The sequence below is a fragment of the Siphateles boraxobius genome, unplaced genomic scaffold (assembly GCF_051911475.1).
Source record: "Siphateles boraxobius isolate OS27281-9 unplaced genomic scaffold, OSU_SipBor_1 20, whole genome shotgun sequence".
NCBI classification, from domain to species: Eukaryota; Metazoa; Chordata; class Actinopteri; order Cypriniformes; family Leuciscidae; genus Siphateles; species Siphateles boraxobius.
The window spans coordinates 11,029,046-11,050,079 of record NW_027508811.1 but is presented as its reverse complement, the minus strand read 5'-3'; the positions used below and the strand labels follow the sequence as shown (position 1 = coordinate 11,050,079).

Genomic DNA, 21,034 nt, shown 5'->3' with positions numbered 1-21,034 from the left:
TTAAGATAAATTGTATGTTAAATTCATGACAACCTGAAATGTCAAATTTTTACAATCTCTTTCTTTATTCTTTTCACCAAACAGTTGATGGTCCAAATTGATGGACCAAAACAGTTCTACTATGGAATTCAATGAGGTACATCAACTGTCTGGTTCCCAACATTCTTCAAAATATCTTCCTTTGTGTTCAGCAGAAGAAAGAAATTCATACAGGTTTGAAACAACTTGAGGGTGAGTAAATGATGACAGAATTTTCATTTTAAAGTGAACTATTCCTTTAAAGGAAATACGCACTGATACACAGACTGACGTGTTTTGAAATTGCTATTTAATTCCACTCATATTCGAGAAAAAATCAGACAATAAATCCTCAGTGGTGATTGACATCTTGCCACAAAATCCAATTTGTAAATTAAGCCAGCCAACCTTTTTCAATAGAAAATTCAATAGAAAACTCAAAAATGACATAAAGTATAAAATCTAATTTAGTAAAAATTTTGTAAAATATAGACAGTGAGATGGTTTTTTCTCCAGATGCACAATTAGCTACAATTCCGTTTCTTAATGAAACAATATATTATATTATGAAATAATTGTAAAGTTTTAAAAGTCTGCTTTGTTTCAGCAACAATAAACAAAACTGGTAATTTGCATTCATTACAAATTAATTTACATTAGAAATAATAAAATAAACCTGTCTGTGCTAGAATTACAAACGTCTATAAAAGCAGCTACAAACAAATGTATACAAATTACTTTGAAATATAAACACAAATTTTTTGACTGGCAAAGCAAAATCGACAGTACCAAGTATCTCTTTTTTTGGATAACACCGATGTAACAGAAAAATGAATAAGCCTCCGAACAGTCAATGATTGAACAAAATCAAAATGGCATAATGATGAAATACCCATTTATATGTAGATTGAACATAATAAGATATATAAGATCTTAATAAGATTGAAAAATCCTTGCACTGTAAATTCACCCTCTTGAAAATAGTCTATGCCTGCTCAGCAAAAGACAGCAGACTGTATCAAAGATCAAGGCAAAATGATACCATATAGAATATGGAAATGAATATCCACACAACATATGAATATTTAAACCAAGAAGGCAAGGTATCTACGGTAATTTAGTATAACACACTTTAGTATGCTGCCATTTTACAAAGTTTCTATAAGAAATGTTTGTGCTTCACATTCACAAGAAACTCCGACCTGATCAGTGGGCTATAATGGAAACATATACTGTAAGCATCCGTAAAGGTGTGAGTTTATTGAGTCCTGCTTTACAGTTTTATGAGCTTTCTAGTTGGGAACAATGGGCTGATTAACAATGACCTGTATTACAAAGTCCTTCTGGATCTTGGTGTCCTGTAAACGTGTTTTATCCGTGAGGAGCTTTCCAGAGAAAAACCAGCGCTGATTGGTGGTATTAATGTCTTCCTGAATTTGAAGCTGTTTCTTCAGCTGACGGATGGAATCGGCCATTGTGGCGCTGATGCGAAGATCTTTTCCGGTGGAGAGACGCACCTTCAGCTGGAACTCCTTCTCTTTCTTCTCCTGTGGCTCAGTGTTTTCAGACACATTATGATCGTTACACTCAGAGACCAGGTTGACTGGAGGAGCCAAGCAGTACGCAGGGAGCTGATAGCGGTTGCCCAGTTCATCATAGCATTCCATAAGCGATCCTGAAAGAGCAAATCAAAAGATATAATTCAGCTCATGTGTATATTTAGCATGTGTAAATATATGTACACAACAGTGGTTAAAAGTTTAGGGTCGGCAAGAAAGTGTTTTTGAAGTCTCTTATCCTCAGCAAGGCTGAATTTATATGATCAAAAAACAGCAATATTGTGAAAAATTACAATTTTACAAAATTTACAATATGTTGTCTGTTTTAATATATTTTAAAATGTAATTTATTCCGGTGATGGCAAAGATGAATTTTCAGCAGTCTTCAGTGTCACATGATCATTTAGAAATCATTCTAATATTCTGATTCTGATCATTATCAATTTTGCAAATGGTTGTGGTGCTTAATATTTTTTTTATTATTTTAAGTGTCTTTCCTGGATAAAAGTAATAATTAAAAAAAAAAAATCTAATAATGAGATATTTTTGTAAACAAAAGTTGCATTAAATTTACAAAATGCAAAATAGAAGCGTTTTCACTATTGATATATAAATTAAAAATGCTGTTTAAATGTTTACCATGAGGCAGTGTGATGCTGGCTCCATCTACAATAGCCTGCGCTAGTTCATGGTCGTTACAGTCAATCGCTACCGCTGCAGCTTTCAGCGCGTCCCAGATCTCTTTACGGCCGTCAAAAGCTGGAGCCGTGTCCCAAAATTCATCTCTTTTACTGCGCAGCTGGCCCTCCGTCATAGGATAGTCACTTTTCCACTTGGGCTTGTCCTTCTTCAGGGGCTCATTGCGTCCTACAGAAGAAAAAGACACAAAGATAGAAATGTTACCTAAGCAATATCCGGATCATTTAAAGATGCACTAAGTGGTCGGTCCGATATATCCGGATGCCATGTGTAAAATCCTGTTTCGCAAAAAGGGTCCTGACCTCTTGTTAAAGAACTAGGGCAACAAAATACATGTCACACATGTAACATCACAGCTTTTGCCCAAATGAGATTCAGGGGGGGCTAAACAGATTTCCCATGCTAGAAGCTTCTCTTTGACGTGTAGCAAAGATAATTCAATTTTATCTAAGCTCAGGACTCTTGTTCGTCAATCGCTCATTAAAGTTGCACAATAAAAGCTGGTTTAATAACTACTTGTCCCTTAAGTGAACTATGAACCCATTATTACAGATCAAATGTAATAATGTGGTAAAAAATCTCCATCTAAACCATAACCTAAATCCCAACAGTCAAGCCAGCCCAGCTGGATGTCAACTAAAGAACATGAGCTCATGTGGGCCATGGGGAAATCCCTTTAGGAAGAAAGCTATTGGCTCAGACAAGTGGCTTAATTATTTGTATACAAACAAAACGTGACAGAATCACAGTAAAGATTTCAAAAGAAACTTTGAATCTTCATACAACGTGATAAAAACCTGCTCTCGAGTCAAAGCAGTGGATACACTGGAGAAAAACAAATTATTTATAGTGTCTGAGATTAAAGCCTTAATCGGGTGATGCAAAACAGGACTTAGTGGCCTCTTTCCCATCATGCAGCACTCCTAGCCAGACGGGAGTTTAGAACGCCACAAAACAAACACACTGCAACAAATCACCATTTTTCATTTTAACACTGGATGGCAAAATAAATATATGTTATTGCCATTTAGAACCATTTAGACATAAGTACTTAACTTTACCTAGTCAGTATGAATTCTTATGATAAAAAAGACCATCAAAATGTATGTTGGCTATCTTGGCTTATACAGTACAAGTCCATAATGTACTGTAAAATTCACCATCTACTGTATTAACACATTAATAACATTTAAGGTATTGCTGGAGTGCCACACTCATACAAATCAGACTGACTCTGTAAGTCAGCAAACTAAACACGGCCTTGCAGACTTACAAATCCTTTTCGATTACTAAATACAGGAGATTCAATTGTTCATTTAATTTGGCTTCCGTTCACAATGGCAGGATAACTCAGGCCAGGGAACAGGTGACAGATCTGTTTCAAAAAAGATAATATTACCAAAAAAACTGCTAAAATTGTCTTTAAATTTAGGGTCTTGAACTACACAACAAGTAGGCTAATGTACACATTAAGTCAACAACCTTCAACAGTTCTAATAGTCCAAGTATCATTAAACAATCTTATCACATCTTATCTTACAAACAGCTAAAACTGTGTGCAGTAAGCTACTTACTTTTGAGCACAACTGTTATCGTTGGTTGATAGTCTCTCGAGTTTGCAACTCCCATGGTCTGACCGCTCACTTATTCCTTTAATCAGTGAAAATTGACGGGACAGTCGCTCCTATGACTTCATGCAGGGGTTTGAGGGATAATCAACTCCACATGCACGGTGCTACAGTATAAGATTTCACTCCCAGCAAAACTCATGACACCCAGCTAGTAAATCCAGTTTCTTGCACACTGTACACGCCCATCACCTGTTTTCTGAAACTAAAAATAACACGACCATACAAATATAAATCAGAGCGGGTCACCAAGATAGCTTCTGGCAGCAAGACATAGTCCTTGGTTTTACAATCTCTGGCTTGGGTTTAGGTGTGTGAGTGACGTTTCACAACAAACCTAATCCAGTCGGCTCTATTTCAGACCAGGACAGAGAGTCAAAAATATACTGTAAATCCCGGGATTGTCCAGAGCAGGTGCACCCAAGCAATTCCACAAATATACGTCTTATCTAAGATGTCCCGATCTTAATTGGATTTCTAGTTAAAGAAAGAACATTCATTTGATAATTTAAGCAGAGAAGAAATCCACAATTCACTCACCACTGTATATCTAATATGTCAATCTTCTAAGCACCGAGCATCGAAAATTAGTAAAGAAAAAATATATGGAACTTCAATATATGTTTCACATGCCGAATCTTTCCCTTATGTTGGTGTTATTTGAGGAACCAGTTACAGTTGAGTTCCAACAGGAACTAATAGGTTGTGTAAGCTCTGCCCTTGTGAAAGAAAGAAAATGAACTGCCCTTTTTAAAAATGGTGCCAAGACAGGAGTAGGGGTTTTCAAAATAGGGTCTGGGGACCCCCAGAGGACCGCAGGGGAGTGCTAAGGGGTCTCTGGAAAAGTTTAGAGATAAACAGTGTAAAAAAATAAATAAACAAGATTAAAATAAATGAATACAACTTTCATTCACATAAAATAAATAAAAAAATTATAAAAATAAGTAAATATATGTGAAATAATAATCTAACAGTACAGTAATAAGGTAACTTAACAGAAACTTAATATTTTCAGATAATATTTTAAATATATAATTTCTTTACTGTATAATTAGGTCTATGTTCAAGAAACTAGGCTATAAATTCCTATTAAATTTAAGGATGGGAGTCTCTTGCATGCTAAATGTCTTTGGCATCGAAAAAGATTTAAACCCCTTTCCTTAGGTTCCCATATAGCCTACTGTGTTTTTACATTGATGCATTCTCTAAAACATCAGAATAAGCTTGCAAAGACAGTGTTGATAGAGTAGGACAAATACGTTTTCCCATTCAAGGAACATCAGATCAGATGCATTTACACTACTTGCAAATAGAATTCCTCGGCAGATCAATTACCTCCTCGTCTGGTGCTGTATCTGGATGCATTCCTGGAGGACAGGCGAGACCTTTGACGTATCACTCCAAAACAACTTCCCATCACTCAAACTCACATCAGGACCAAGTCTTGCATGTCTGGATGCAGTAAATGCATTTCGGATTCAAAATGTAAATAGCCCAGGTGACATCAGTAAATTATATTTTGTTGTTGCAGAAGAAAGTTTATGTCTAGTTTACTGTTATGTTCTGTTGTCAGATGCATTGTTGTCCGAGGGTTGTATTCCGCTGAGTCGACATGTGTCTAAGACTTAATCTGATCTGATCAGTAAACCTTCCACCAGGAAGACAAATTTATCACACTAACGCAATCAATGGAGTAACTAATATTCTAAACCTGATATTTACTTGTCCTCTGAGTTAACGCATACATCCTCCCCTATGTAGTCCGCACTCCTGTTGGCTCCTGGAGAAGATTAAATCATTTTAGAGCTCTAAAGGATGAAATTGGTGACGTAGTAAATTTGTTACTAGAGGGCGCTCGTGCACATTTTTGCGAGCCTGGCTGACTCTTTTGAAGTGCTGCGGAGAAACACCGATTTTTTATGATTACAGGGGATACAGCTCTGTCTCTCCCTCTCTCTCTCTCTCACGCTTAAGAAAACAAGAAACTCGATGTATAGCAAAGCAATACAATCAGCCAATTTTTTGCAGCTGTTGCCATTTGCTTCCTGATTCTGTGGTTGTAAGCCACTATTTTCTTAATTCTCGTTTCCTTTTAATTAATTATTTTTTGTTTATTTTCTGTAAAACTGCTTAATGTTTCTCTAATGTTCACCAAATTCTCCTTTATTTCCAACATTTTCTTTTTATCTGCCTCTATAGTACTAAATTAACAAAACATTTTGAACATTTACGGTTTCTTTTTGTGCTGATAATGTGTAACACTTGGTGTTTACCACTCAAGCTGTTTGATAAAATAGCCATGTCATAATCTGTAGGCTACTGTATAAAACTTATCAGGTATTAAGTGCAAATAAATGATTCGCCATCATATGAAACCATATTTGGTCTTATTTCAGAAAAAAAAATCTTCAAAATATGACAAATGTCTCTATTTATAAATTACCGGTTTAATACATATTTTAAACTATTAGATATAAATGTAATTTTCAATATTAAGTTAAATATTGCAATATTTTACGTATCCAAAACAGCAGTTAGTAGAAGATTCATAAATAGTAAATGATAGTACACTGCCACCTAAAGACAGTAATTTAGAATGCATGGTGATTGCGTTTAAAAACGTTAAAGAAAACTTCAAGAAATACAGTGAAAAAATTTTATTTTACATCTAATAAAATCCTAGGCAAGTTTTTTTTAAGATGTGGTTTGGAATTTAAATAATGATACTGTAAGTGACATAAATAATGTGTTAAAACAATTTTTACACAATCATACAACAAACCTATCTTCCATAGATATCACAGACAACTGCCATGATTTCATTACAAAATATTGATAGAAAACATCCAAATGCATTGTAATTTTGGAGGACAGCCCTTTCATTTGGCCAGAAAGAGCAAAAGTCATCCAGTGAGATCTGTATCTAAATCTGGGCTCTGGAGACTCCCGTGTTCGCAGGGCCCTGGATCTGCATTCAGCTTTGGCACAGTGGGTGAGACTCATTGTCAACTAATAAGACAGTCAAGTCTTTGTCTCAGACTGGCATCATGTCTTTTTTAATAGGGTAAATGTCCCATGTCAGTCCATCACCATATGGAGTGTGTCCAGAGGGGAGGAAAATACGTGTCAGCCAATGACTGTAGAGAAAATTATAATAATTTACATTAAATCATAGCTTAACAGACTGCAGACTACTACGAAATGCAAGTAAAATGTGTAATTTCACCTTCTCTTTTCTACACCAAAGAACACCTTCCAGTTGTTCAGTTTACCGTAACTGAAGGGATTCCGATAGACCTTTAAAAATAGGAAAAAGGTTAAAAAAAAGTATTTGATGTAATTATAAGAGATCTCAATTAAATCCCAATCCCCCTGTTGTTTAAACAGACAGAATAGTCAAGACTTTGATTCTGAATGGGCTGAAGTCACCCTCACCTTTCCACGTTTGGCCAAACGTTTGGTCTCTTTGTTGTTTATATGGCGTTCAATGCTGGTTTCTCCATGGGTGATAAGTATAGCATGCCACAGTGTGAGAGCTCCAAGGGCGACTGACACTGTGCTGATGGAAAAACCAACAAACATAACAAAAGATGTGAGTCTATAGAAATAATAAAACCAGTATTTGGGTCGCTGTAAAAGAATAGCCTTTTGAAATGACGTACCTTGTGAGGACCCACATGTAGATAATACTCTTGTGAAACATCCTGTCCTTGTTGGTGTATGGAGGTTGCGAAACCTCCTGTATCAGAAGAGAAAAAATATTTTATATTATACAAAATACATTAATAATGCAACAATTCAATATCCTATATACAAATGATTTAACTTTTTAAAATATTAAATAAATAGATATTTATATGAAGGCAACTATATTATTTATGCATATATACACTAACGTTCAAAGATTTGGGGTAGGTAAGATTTTTTGATGTTTTTGAAAGAAGATTATTATGCTTAATTATTCAACCAAAAATACAAAATAGTAATAATGAGAAATATTATTACCATTTAAGATAACTGACTTCTATTTTAATATATTTTAAAATGTAATTTATTCCTGTGATCCAAAGCTGAATTTAAAATTTTCAGCCATTACCAGAGTCCTTAGTGTTTCGCAAGAAACATTTCTTGAGCATTTATTTGAAATAATAATGTAAAAGTCTTTGCTGTTACTTTTTATCAATTTAATGCATCATTGCTGAATTAAAGTATTACTTTCATTAAAAAAAGATGTGTGTGTGTATTAGAAAAGTGTCATTCGTTTCAAATGCCACTCAGTTTTATATTTTGTCATATGATGGAAAGAAATTCGTGCATTTTTAAGTGTCTCAAGTGTCCAATTTTTTTTTGGAGGCATATATATGCTTTTCTTCTTATAAGCATATATCTGAGAACTGTACACTTTCTTGATTCATTGCCCCAAATGAAAAATCTAGTGCACCAGATCTTACCAACCAGAGCTTAAAGAGTCTTAAGTTCACATGTAAGTCCTCCCTCATCCAATTGAGACAAAAGCAAAGTCAGTAAGTAATACCAATTTAAATGTTTACTGTTTGAATTGGGATCAGGAAGGTCAGAAATAATTTGTTGGTGTTTTCATAGCATGTTTGTTTTAAGAGTGTTAAATAATGAGCCGTGATACAGAAAAGGACGAATTCCAATTCTAAAGCCAAGCTGAAAGCAGGAACCTGAAGTACCTTCCCAGCCACACCTTCTGACGGTGCAATGCCGATGAGCAACCCAATCCCTGTCACCGGAACACCCTGTTTCTCCGCTTCCATGTGCCTGAATTGCTAAAGAATGGCAGAGACACAGCTGGCAGTTAAGACATGCCCACTACCCCAGACTTTGAGAACAGAAAGAGAAAAGGAGAGACATAACCATTCAGAAAGAGAGGAGTTAAACACCATCTTAGAATGGACACAAAACACCTTATTCATACGAATAAGTGGAGGGAAAAAATGCCTACTGAGGTGTTTTCCAAGCTTTAAGCGGGTGAAAGGTTCAAACTTTTATGATACAAAGATTATGAGTTACACTAAACAGAGAAGCACTAACACAAAGCAACAAATGTATTAAAAAACAAAGTCTTACATCTATGGCATTGTATGCATCGATAAAGAGATTGCGACCGCTGATGCTACAGTACATGCAGCCCAAGGTCAAAAAGAGACAAAAGGAGAAGAAGTAACGATGATTGTAATGACCAACACAGTTGTTAAGCCAAGCTGAAAATATAGAATTAAGGAACCAAGTACACAGAAGTGAAAAACCTAATATATCTGGGCTATTAAATGTATAACTGACACAATTTAATTTGAATTCTATCTAAATCCAGATTGTCATTGTCACTTAAGCACATTCTAAATCTTCTTTCTTCTGTGGAGCGCAAAACTGGAAATAAAGAGCAACATTGCCCCCACTTTTTCAGCAGCCATGGTTCCGGAAGTATTTTTTCCATAGGGATTCTTAAAAAGTCTTAAATAAAAAGCTATAAGCCAGCCCAAACCAAAGCAACCAGCTATTAGGTGAATCATAATATTACAAAAAAAGTATTTGAAAATAGGACTAAAAGACAAAAGGTACAAGTATGTGAACTTAACGTCTTTAATAAGGGAAAGAACTTCAATCCTCTGTAGCATCTTGGGTAATGTAATTTTTCAACAGAAATTGCATTGTTAAATTTAATTATATAAAAAAAAATAAGTTGACATAATACACATAATGGCTTCAACAAGAGCATATGGCATCGCTTAACAACCTCGTAGCTCACAGCAGGTCTATCTTTAAAACTATAAAGTTTTTGTTAAAAAATCATTTTCCATGGAATAAATTTAAATGAATCTTTACTTCTGGAAATTTTGAAAACAGCTCTGGTCATTTTTTTTCTATAAAATTGTAATAAATTACAGTAAAAGCCCTCTAAAAGTATAAAAAGTGGCAAATTGTTCATTTTGGGTGAACAATCCCTTTTAACTGAATGTTGAACTGTGTATAACATAGCAAGACATTTTTTCAAAATACCAACAATATGGTGATTTAAAAAGGATACGGCAATGATGATCCATTTTTAGAATACAGCTGAAGAGAAAGATAGAGGGATGTTTATGTTACTTTCTTAAAATAACAGTATTAAATGCAGCTGATATTGAGTCACCAATTAGATTTTATAAGCCTGTTCTTACGCTTACGTTTTACAGATGCCACAGTGATGACTTCGCGCTGGTTTAGGAATGATACACTTTTTACAGACCGACACAAACGGGACGTCAGTTTTCATCTGAAAAAACAAAATAAAGAAATAAAATAGCTGTTAGGTCATGAATGACATTGAAAACACACATCAGCTCTACTGGATTGTGGGATGTCTAAGGCTGCTGAACCTTTGGAGGGTATCCAGGGGGAGTGCTTGTGGCCTTGTAGTAATGGAAGGCTATCATGACTATGATCCAATGTCCGTAACAAATGTGCCACATTATCCAGCCAGGAGAGTACGTTTGCAGGACCAACGGTAGAAGGCAGTAATAAGCGATGAAAATCACAGAACTAGTAAGAGCGACAACTAAAAATACAAAAACCTAAAGAGAAAGGAAAAAGAGAACGGTGTGAGAGAAACGCACAGACATCTTAAGAAAATAACATGATGATAGTTATGAAAAAAGATAGATTTACCATTCCAAACCAGCGTGTGACAACCTCCACCATCCAAAACACTGGTTCAAGGGTGGAGTCAAACACCACTTCAGAGTTGGTGAGCGAGTTAAAATAAAGAGATTTGAAGATCAGTTTGATGTAGCTCAGAGGCCGCCTCAGTCTTCTGGGCATGCGACTGTGCCTGCAACACCCGCGCATGCATCTCAGCAGCAGGTGCATGACTGTAGAGCAGGGACGCATGTTCAGCCCCTGGAAAAACAACATGTTATCTTTTCTTTACTTGTTCCAACTTCCTGAATATCGGCACAAGCACGTTCCTCTGACTATGTGCTGCAGTTTGCTCACTGACACTTCCCCCCGGGCTGAACTTGTAAGCTAATTAGATTAACGAAGTATCCACCTAAGCAGTTGGTGTGGACTGATCCAAACCAATAATGCAAGCATGCATTACTTTTCTGATACGCATGGATTACCTGACAGAATACAATAACGAAAAGATGCATTACGTCTTTTGTCAAGTGTTTACTTTGCACGATAACAATGCATCTAAAGAGCCCAGCCCATTTTAAGTTTACTTCGGTTTACAAAAAACATGGTTAGGCTAGTTACTGATGAGTCTTTGCTTGGATTTGTAGTTGTAATCTGACCATTAATCTTACTAGACGGCTTTCAAACCGTCTCATAAAGAGTCTGGAGGTGAATTTGAGATTAAAATGCATTGAGGACCTGATGATAAAAGAGGCTTTCTTATTTAATTTCAAGTAAGGCAGAAGACCTAACCTAAGGCACGCTAAGTTCTAAAAAATTTTTTTTAATTATATGAATCAGATAGGCGTGTCCCCAGTTAGCATTCAGAAAACTTAAATGTTAGCATTGCATGCTTAGACATTGTAAAATTCACTTGTTGTGAGATAATGATCTGGACAGTCTACATTCCGACCTCAATATGTGGAGGGAACACAACCCATATGTAACTTTGGTATTGAGACAAATATAGACATAAGCATAAAGAGATGTAACAGTGTACAATACTGTCAGATTATTGTAGAAATGGCCAACCTCGTACAGCATCCCCCATGTCATAAATAGATAATCTCACAGAGTCTGTGCCTTTAAAATGACCATTAAAACAAAAATATACATATTGGTAAATTAGAACATTGATCAAATTTCAGCGTCAAAACTGTGGGTTAAAATATGCATACAAAGGCTATACTGCGCATCAGTGATAAGACAAAGGTTAATAGTGATGTTGTTTAGTACCTCGAGCTAACAGAATCAAACAGCAAGAGCTAAACATCACAGATCACAGCTTGGCAGAAATGCATGGAGTCGGTTCTCTTACCTGGCCAAGATCTTCTACTAAAACTGCGATGGACTCAACTCATGATACCGCTGAAAGATTTTTTTTTTTCGGGACAAATGGAGACAAATAAATGGAAGCAGCAGTTTCTACCCCTTTGATTTCATCTGGTGTCTGTCTGTCTGTCGGTCTGACGCGCAGGGATGTGAGCTGTCACGGTGGGAATTCTGGGAAATGGAGTTTAAGGTGCGTAAAGCGGAAATATTATGAGAACTTTTTATGATGTTTTATATTATTAATAATCAAAATTACATTGTATAGTTTGGCATTTCATGAAAACAATCTTAGTTATGTTCGGTTTTATGTGATCCCCGACAAACTGCTGCAGAGAACTGAGGGGATTGTAGTTTGAATTATGTCCGAGTCATTTTCGCGAATCGATTCTTTTGAACGTTTTGTTTCAAAGAAACGGCTCAATAAATAATTCAGTGATTCTTTTACGTCTAAACGTAATAACGTCGTCGTGGACCCTTAAACCCCGGCTTAGTGCTCTATAACGTCCCAATAAAGGCATATGCAGGCACACTTTGCTATTTATTATGTGTTTTTCTATTACGTAGTACTATTAGAATTAATATTTCCCAGTTTAATGCAGTAATGATTCAGCCCATGAAAACAAAGTAAATAATTTGCATTTACATTACTAAAATTAATTTACATCTGTTGGCTGGATACGTGTTTTTTTGTAAAATTCGCACTGTTTAAATAACTCGGGCAAATTTTCTGAGCTGGTTCAACCAATTCATTTAAAAGATCCGACTCAAAAGAACAATTCGTTCAGGCAACGACAGTAGCTGTTCACACCACGTGCTCACCACGGGAATAGAAATAGTGCAAAACATGGCATTCACTTTCAACTTCGATATACCTTTACAAACAGAAGAAACAAATGATAAAGAAAACAAAGACGGCAACGCAAAGGATGTGGATCTTAAATGCTCGGTAAGAGAATGTATCATTAGCCTGTTAATTCCGTCTATGTTTGCTAATAATGCTAGTCGTCTGACTTTACTATTTTTTAACTATGCTTGAGAAGAACAACGCACATGCTCCAAATGATACTCTATCTATCTAATCAGTTATGTGAAAGAATAAATCAAGTATATGTGGGTCTCTTAACTCACGCTACATGTCAAAAAGTATTGATTGCGTCTGTCAAGATCATATGCACAATGTATCTTTTTATAGGAAGCCAGTGCAACTGTCCCAACGATGATGAAGAATGCTATTGAGCACGAACCTTTGTTGAATCCTCTCTCCCACATTGAGAACTGGGTGCCTGAAACCATCACAGTGGGTGCCCTGCCTCCCCTGCTCTGTCTCAATGAATCAGTGTTTGAGAAGACCGCTCCTGAACGAGAGGACAGCGAGGAGATACTGGCCAAAACAATGAATCAAAATTCTGACCTCATCACTGGAGTGTATGAGGGTGGACTTAAGATATGGGAATGCACGTATGATCTTCTTGAGTACATGGATGATGAAGGAGAGACCTTCACTGGAAAAAGAGTGTTAGACTTGGGCTGTGGAGCAGGTCTACTTGGCATTCTTGCATTGAAGAGAGGAGCCATCAAAGTTGACTTCCAGGATTATAACAGCACAGTGATAGAGCAGTTAACAGTGCCAAATGTGTTTCTCAATTGTGAAGATGATGATGATGATGAGACAGAGGAGCAAAATAGCAGTCCACCATCTAAGAGGAAAGCCCTAAATGCATCACAGAAATTACTAGATCGTTGTGGTTTCTTCTCGGGCGACTGGAACTCTTTTCTCACACTTATGCGAAATAAAACCTCATCGCCAAAATATGACATTATCTTCACATCAGAAACCATATACAACACAGACTACTACGCTTCTCTGCATAGTGTGTTTTGTGGCCTGCTTGCTGAGGATGGGATTGTTTATTTGGCAACTAAGTCTCACTATTTTGGAGTAGGCGGTGGCCTTCATCTGTTTGAGAAGTTTGTGGAGCAGAATAAAGTCTTTCAAACCAAATATTTGAAGGATGTAGAACAAGGCCTGAAGAGACATGTTGTATCATTGACATTTAAAAAGTGACATTAAAATTGTATTGATAAGTGTTAATGTGCACATTAACTATCTATTATGGACACCTATCCCTTTCAGACCAAATGCATCGACTATGTTTGCCTAAATTGTGCTTGGCATACATAACTAAAGATAAAACAGAACTGAAACTTTCAAAGTTTGAGGGAACACTGATGATTTGTTACTTAATTCCAATTCAATCAGCAATATAAAGTACACATTATATATTGGTTCATACGGTGCTGCAAAACCATCATCAAACCATCAATTTATCAAGCAGACCAACAGACGAAACAGTCATTAGGTTTTCAGTCTCAACACTGGTTTAATGTGAAAAGAAATGTACTTGCTGCATTGAAAACACTCGACCAAACATATTCTTAAAAGAAATATAGTGGAGTTAAAGTAAGTTATGGAATGAATTACATAGACAAATCCAAACAAAAATGTGTGGTCCTTGTAAACTGTTTACCTAATAAATACTCGCAACCATTGCAAAATTCTAAAATTACATTATGGTAATAGGTCCTATATTTATTTTAACTCATAGACACTTATCCGATAGAGCTCTGTCTCGTTGATGTTAAATATGGGAGTCTTGTTTAAAGTAATTCAGTGCTGATGTATAGTTTAAAAAGTTTAAAGTAAATACTCTATTTCTTGGCTTTGCCCTGGGCTGCCACTGCCTCCATGGCTTTGCGAACAGTTTCTTCGTCTCCGAGGAACTGCATGGGCTTGATGGGCTTCAGGTTCTTGTCCAGCTCGTAAAGAATAGGGATGCCTGTGGGCAGATTCAGCTCCATGATGGCCTCCTCAGACATACCTGTGAGGAAACACTCTATGAGACTAGAAAAACTGAAATGTCAGTCATTATTAGTGAGTTAGTGACCTCTCGTAAGCGCTTGTGACGAAGTATTTCTAAAACAGCATTCAAATGTCCTCAAGTAGTAAGTTTAATTTTTGAATGTTTAACTTATTAAATAAGATGTTTTTGTGCATATCTGTCTAGACTAAGGTGTTCCCCTGCCTATGGCCAGTGTTGTTTTGGTATTTAGTTACTTTTATCGTTTTTATGAATATTTTGAATTTGTTTTTATGTTGATATTTTTTGCTTTAATTTTAAAGTTTTTGTAATTTTGTTGCGGTTTAGTCCTTTTTTTAAATGTTTATATAGGTTTAATTTTTTTATTTCAGCTTTAGTTATTTTAGTACATCAAGTTAATTAGAAAGGCTGATTTGGCAACTACCTGAAAGTTTATTGGTCACACTTTAGTTTAGGGTCCAAATGGCTTGAAACGATACCAGACGATGCATAAGGGTCTCATCTTGCGAAACGATCGGTCATTTCAAAAATGAATAAAAAAAGTTTAAGTTTTATAAGCACAAATGCTCGCCTTGCTCTGTTCTGTGATGCACGTTTGTGACTCTCCTGTTCAAACTCGTTCATCAAAATGAACGAATCTTTTTTCGAGTCATCAAAAAACCTTAATTTCTTTTTGACTGAAGAAAGAAAGACATGGACATCTTGGATGACATGGGGGTGAGTAAATTATCAGCAAAAGTTTTTTAAAAAGTGAACTAATCCTTTAACAAAAAAAAAAAATTATTCCTTATTAAAGGAATTTTCCTGGTATTTTGAAAATGTAAATGATGGTGAGAAGAACACTGAATAAGGGATTGAAAAGATCCTGCAATTACCTTCTAAGTGTTTCACAATGCCTCTCAAACTGTTTCCATGAGCAGCAATCAACACTCTTTTCCCTTCCTTGATTTGAGGCACGATCTCCTCATTCCAGAAAGGTAGCGCCCGTGCAATAGTGTCCTTCAGACTCTCGCAAGAAGGCAGCTGGTCCTCGGTCAAATCAGCATAACGTCTGTCCTAAAAAGAAAGGATGTCCAACAAGACAAAATTAGTGCATTAATGAAATGTTCCTCAAACATCAGTTACAGTATGCAACAGTACTACTCATTTAGCTAATATAAACTCTTGGCTTGTTTGTTTTGGGACATAGAATGGAGTTTCCTATACAAATAAAGTCTGACCTTTGTTTTCTAAGCCTTTGCACTTATTAACTACTAGCACATCAGTTTAAAAATGTAATACCAACATGTTGCAATAAACTGCAACATGCAACAGTAATCAGGACATAACAGGACATAAAATCAGATGGAATATTGTATGTTAAAATGATTTATGAATTCTGTGATTGTTGTAATGGATGCAGGAATGCAGATAATAATGTGAATGGGCATGCTGTTATTGGGGATATGCATTTATACACTCATGAGTTTCTGTTTCTTATATCATTTTAAAATCAGTGGAATCTGAGGAGGGGGAATAACTAATTATGATGAGATGACAGATTAAACTGATTAAGTGATTCAAATGCCATAATGATTGAATAACGATGAAGACCTCACCTTGCTGATGATGCTGTAAAAGTCATGATCTGCATCCATAGTTGGTGGGGGGATGTCAAATGAGCGCCTCCAAATCTTAACCTGGGCTTCACCATGCTTGGCCGCAGTCTCAGCCTTGTTTAACCCAGTGAGACCACCATAATGACGTTCATTCAGGCGCCAGGTCCTGTGCACAGGCAGCCACATCTGATCAATACTGTCCAAAACGATCCATAACGTCCGGATGGCTCTCTTCAGCACTGAGGTATAACAAATGTCAAACTCAAACCCTGCATCTGCAAAGACACATAGATACAGCATAGATTTAATATGGCAGATGAGATTAAAAATAACAAATCAATACATTGTGATCAATATGTACATTGAATACAAATTGATTTAATACGATATTATACACTTAGAATAATACAAATTAATATAATTTATTTAAATATATATATTACACTTCATTTTGATTTAAACTATCATGTAATGGTATTAAAACGATTTATAAAATATAAACATTGCACAACAGTAATCGCGTCAAAAAGTCACTTTTTATTGGGAAATTCAGCACGTGTGTAAAATCACGTTCTGTGCGGCACGTTCGCATCACGTAGGCCCCGCCACACACCCGTCAGTAATAGGCAAACTGCCAGGTCATTGGTTCAGAGCTTACACGCGTCACGTCGAAGGCGGGGTAACGCCGGGGATGTAAGTCTTCTGAAAGTCATTTGAATTTTCCGGTTTGAGTTTTATTATTTAAAACGCAAAACCCTCAATGCAAACATTAGTAAGACAAAGCAGGTAAAGTTATTCTTAATGCAGACTTAATGTACATGCCGTGTTCTTTCAAAAAACAATCTAGAATGCTATCATACACTTAGGATGGCAGATTTACAACGCTCATTCACAATGCTGGAAAATATAATGTTAAACAAACTTACTAACCTTTTAAAGCTTGACCGCCTTTCCTTGCCTCCTGAGCCCCTGTCTCGCTCAGGTCGGCGTCGAACCAGCCGCAGAAGCGATTCTCCTGGTTCCAGCAGCTCTCGCCATGGCGAATGAGAACCAACTTGTATGCAGCCATTTGAGAAATTCAGAGACAGATGCTAAAGGTAGCAGCTAAAGAAAGCACGATGAATGAGATCTGATCGAACAGGTTGTTAAGCTCTGTAAAGAGAGTACTGTCAAAAAAGACCCTTCTCTCATCCGAGTCCCTAATGAATGACGTTTCCGACCTGCCCATCTCAACGCTCCACCAATCAGCGCCTCGGAACGATGCGCCACACTGTGTGACTGCAAATACGACATGGAAAAAAACAAAAAAATCGTGATCTTCCTGTAATGAATGTCTCTGCATATTTTATATTTAAGATTCAAAATATATTAGCAATAATACGAAGGACTGTAATATATTTAATCGTTCATAGTTCATCGAACGTGCCAGAGATAAAGTATTATGAATCATTAAACTCAGGAGCATTGTAACTTCCCGTTAGATTTCATTGGGTGTATCTTGGAGATATGAGGTACAGGAGAGCCAATCAAATGATACTGATTTTGGTGTTGGGCGGGGTTTAGCGCGGAAGAGAATTAATTGAGCATGTTATAATCTGGACATCTGGTATGTCAGAATGGTGATGTTGGTATATAAATGAAACAAATGTGATAGTAGGCCTAACTATTAATTCCTTACAATATACTTTATATGAACGCCTATATGCTTCTGTTAAGAGATGTCAGAAACAATCTTCTTTTCAACTGTAGTTAAACAAAAATATTTTTCTCATGTTTAATTTTTTTAATTAAGTTTATTCCAGTAAATATCAACTGGTCTTGTTTTTGATTGTGAAAGCGGTTTAATGGAGACTGACAATACAATTAAAAAACTTACCAAATTTGGGATCATATCATAAATAAATCAAAATATATGTCAACTGTACCAAATAGTAGACCATTTTCCACATTATTCTTTAATGTCAATAAAGAAGAATAGCAAAACTGTTAAGACATATCTTCTTAACTGTAACAGTTAAGGTAAAATATATATATTTCCAATTGGTATGTTTTATGTTGTAATAATTGTTGTAATATGTTGACTCTGTATTCTCCTGTTGAAAATTCAATAATAAAAAGTTAAGTTATTAAACTTAAACTTATTCTTAAATTGGCCTATTCAATGTTATTTTTTGTATGTACCTAACTGTAGATCTGACCAATTTATGGTATACCACACTTTTTATTCCGCAGTGGATATTTCTAAGGGTTGGTTTCTTTTTTAAAATATCTGTAAGGTCAGATGTAGTGCCGAATTCTGTGACCCACCAAATAATGAGACCATAGGTGCTGGAGTGATGTTTAGGGTTAGCATTATGACTGGGATTAGGAGTAGGTTGGATTAGCGCAATACATACTAACTAGGGTCACATAATTCGCCACAACACCTGTAAATCCTGGCTAGTGGGTAAAGTCTTGTATTTTCATGTTGGATTTCCGATTTAGCGTGTGCACTTAGGCACCGGTTTCACCTGACACCAGTGCAGAGAGCTGGAGCAAGCCGAAAATGATCTTTTATAGTTGTTTATAAAATCTGTTATATTACAGGGGTAAAAAAGAAAAAGAAAAAGCCTGCCAATAAACTAAAGACCTTGCTTTGCTTACCTACTTTACATGCTGGAGATTTTTGTTGCTCATTACTCTAACTCTGAGTATGCAATGAGCAGCCAATTGGATGGAAATGTAACATTGATTTTAACAATATTTTAATTGAAACAAAACAAGAAATAATGTTTTTGATTTCTAATGTTTAAAAAAAACTTAATTTAATCTTATTTCATTTTAGGAATAGAAATTATTATTAATCTAAAAACTGAAGAAAACAATAGAAACGTTTTTTATATTGTTTCCGTTTTTTAGATAAAGAATAATTTCATTATTAGTTTATTTTATGCTGGTTTTGTCTTTTTACTGCCTGGGCCGTATATCTACCGGCTTCAGAGGGCTGTTCCATAAAACAAGATTAGAATACAAGCCAGGCTTATTTTGGTTTGCCAGACTTATTGTCGGTTGATTCTGTTTCATAAAGCAAACTTAAAATAGTTCAAACTTAGTTACTCTGGCAATTTATGCTGGGAAACTAACCTGGTCCAAGGCAGGCTAACTGTTAGTTGTTACACAGATCCTCTAACACTGACCGATAGGGACACAAGGATATTACCACTGACACACTCTCATACAGTTATTGGACTTTATTAACCACTTTTAGTCCAAAAATAAATACATAATTCAGAAAATCAACTTAAAGGAATGATAAATGAGACAATATAGACCTACAAACGTGTTAAATGATATTGTATATGAAATGTTTATGTTAACGTTGATATATATATATATATATATATATATATATATATACACACACACTTTTTTCACATAAACAATTGATAGTATACAATATAATTTAACATGTTTGTAGGTCTTGCATCATTTATCATTGTAGCATATATATAGCCTATATACAATATGTATCCTACAGGTTTTCTTTTCTTACTGGCTGAATGTTTTGTGCCCAGCAAGGTTTAATTAGTTTGTTTTAAAGATTTATGAATACATTTCTCTCTGGTTTTGTTTGGCAGCTGTAGTATATTTTATGGTTATCAGAAGAACATTAGAAAATTACAGTCCAAAACTAGAAAAAGTTTGTTGAGACAAACTTTAAGTTGGCTTGTGAAAGTTTGGACCAACAAGTTTGAAGAAGTTTAAAGTTTGAAGTTTAAAGTAGTTTAAAGTTTAAATTAGTTTGAATTTTAAAGTATTTTAAAGTAGTTTAAATTTTTAATTAGTTTGAAGTTTAAATTAGTCTGAATTTTAAAGTAGTTTGAAGTTTAAATTAGTTTAAAGTTTAAATTAAAGTAGTTTAAAGTAGTTTAAAGTTTAAAGTTTTAAATAGTTTAAAGTCTAAAGTAAAGTTTGAAGTAATTTAAAGTTGCTAGGGTGTTTCTAGTGGGTTGCTAAGGTGTACTGGGTGGTTGGTAGGGTTTTCTGGGTGGTTGCTAAGGTATTTTGTTTGGTTGCTAGGGTGTTCTGGTTGGTTGTTAGGCGGTTGCTATGGTGTTCTGGATGGTTGCTAGGGTGTTCTGGGTGGTTGCTGTGGTGTTGCTAGGGTGTTCTAAGTTTTTTTAAAGCTTTTTAAAGCAGAAATTTAAATCACAAAATTCTAAATAAATAATTACAAAAGCACAGTCTACATTTTAATTGCTAAGATCAATCTGAGCTTAGTAATTGACAGTATATTAGCCTATTTGATTTACCCCATTACAATAGTCCCTTTACAGTTATTGCTATCATTAAAAATACACTTGTAGGTTTAAAATTTTAAATAAGGCACACCTTATGTCCAAATTACAAATATTATATATATATATATATATATATATATATATATATATATATATATATATATATATATATATATATATATATATATATTTAATGTATTTTATTATGTCAAACACATTTAACACAATTATACAAATGGACAGTTCCTTTAAAGACATAATATCCCCCCCCCCCCATAAATATTCCTTATTTTTTCTTCTACTTTTTTTCTTTTGTGATCGCCACTAGTTGAAAATCGCCACTAGTTCAGATTCTCCTCA

The 21,034-nt window shown here is 35.4% G+C and overlaps 4 protein-coding genes across 6 annotated transcripts; 1 reads left to right on the top strand and 3 right to left on the bottom strand.

Moving 5' to 3' along the window:
- Nucleotides 1-46: 46 nt before the first annotated feature.
- Nucleotides 47-5,463, bottom strand: ubtd1a (ubiquitin domain containing 1a). 3 transcript variants are annotated; one of them, XM_077236726.1, is made up of 3 exons: nt 4,445-4,564; nt 2,217-2,444; nt 47-1,693 (listed from the first exon to the last, which is right to left on the bottom strand). In XM_077236726.1, exons 2-3 carry the CDS (start codon nt 2,389-2,391, stop codon nt 1,311-1,313), a joined length of 558 nt encoding a protein of 185 aa, XP_077092841.1. In that variant the 5' UTR covers nt 2,392-2,444; nt 4,445-4,564; the 3' UTR covers nt 47-1,310. The 3 variants fall into 3 exon arrangements, with proteins under 3 accessions (XP_077092841.1, XP_077092840.1, XP_077092839.1); XM_077236725.1 differs by lacking the exon at nt 4,445-4,564 and adding an exon at nt 3,851-4,042; XM_077236724.1 differs by lacking the exon at nt 4,445-4,564 and adding an exon at nt 5,240-5,463 and having other exon boundaries at nt 1,164-1,693.
- A 1,083-nt stretch (nt 5,464-6,546) lies between these two features.
- zdhhc16a (zDHHC palmitoyltransferase 16a) lies at nt 6,547-12,058 on the bottom strand. Its single transcript, XM_077236707.1, has 11 exons — nt 11,904-12,058; nt 10,577-10,807; nt 10,288-10,482; nt 10,096-10,184; nt 9,957-9,985; nt 8,999-9,132; nt 8,602-8,697; nt 7,567-7,643; nt 7,340-7,463; nt 7,131-7,201; nt 6,547-7,041 (listed from the first exon to the last, which is right to left on the bottom strand). Exons 2-11 carry the CDS (start codon nt 10,796-10,798, stop codon nt 6,939-6,941), a joined length of 1,140 nt encoding a protein of 379 aa, XP_077092822.1. The 5' UTR covers nt 10,799-10,807; nt 11,904-12,058; the 3' UTR covers nt 6,547-6,938.
- Nucleotides 12,059-12,676: 618 nt separating this feature from the next.
- Nucleotides 12,677-15,360, top strand: mettl18 (methyltransferase 18, RPL3 N3-histidine). The gene is made up of 2 exons (XM_077236721.1): nt 12,677-12,863; nt 13,110-15,360. Exons 1-2 carry the CDS (start codon nt 12,762-12,764, stop codon nt 13,980-13,982), a joined length of 975 nt encoding a protein of 324 aa, XP_077092836.1. The 5' UTR covers nt 12,677-12,761; the 3' UTR covers nt 13,983-15,360.
- pgam1a (phosphoglycerate mutase 1a) lies at nt 14,279-17,643 on the bottom strand. The gene is made up of 4 exons (XM_077236723.1): nt 17,325-17,643; nt 16,395-16,669; nt 15,672-15,852; nt 14,279-14,796 (listed from the first exon to the last, which is right to left on the bottom strand). Exons 1-4 carry the CDS (start codon nt 17,461-17,463, stop codon nt 14,627-14,629), a joined length of 765 nt encoding a protein of 254 aa, XP_077092838.1. The 5' UTR covers nt 17,464-17,643; the 3' UTR covers nt 14,279-14,626.
- Nucleotides 17,644-21,034: the final 3,391 nt, after the last annotated feature.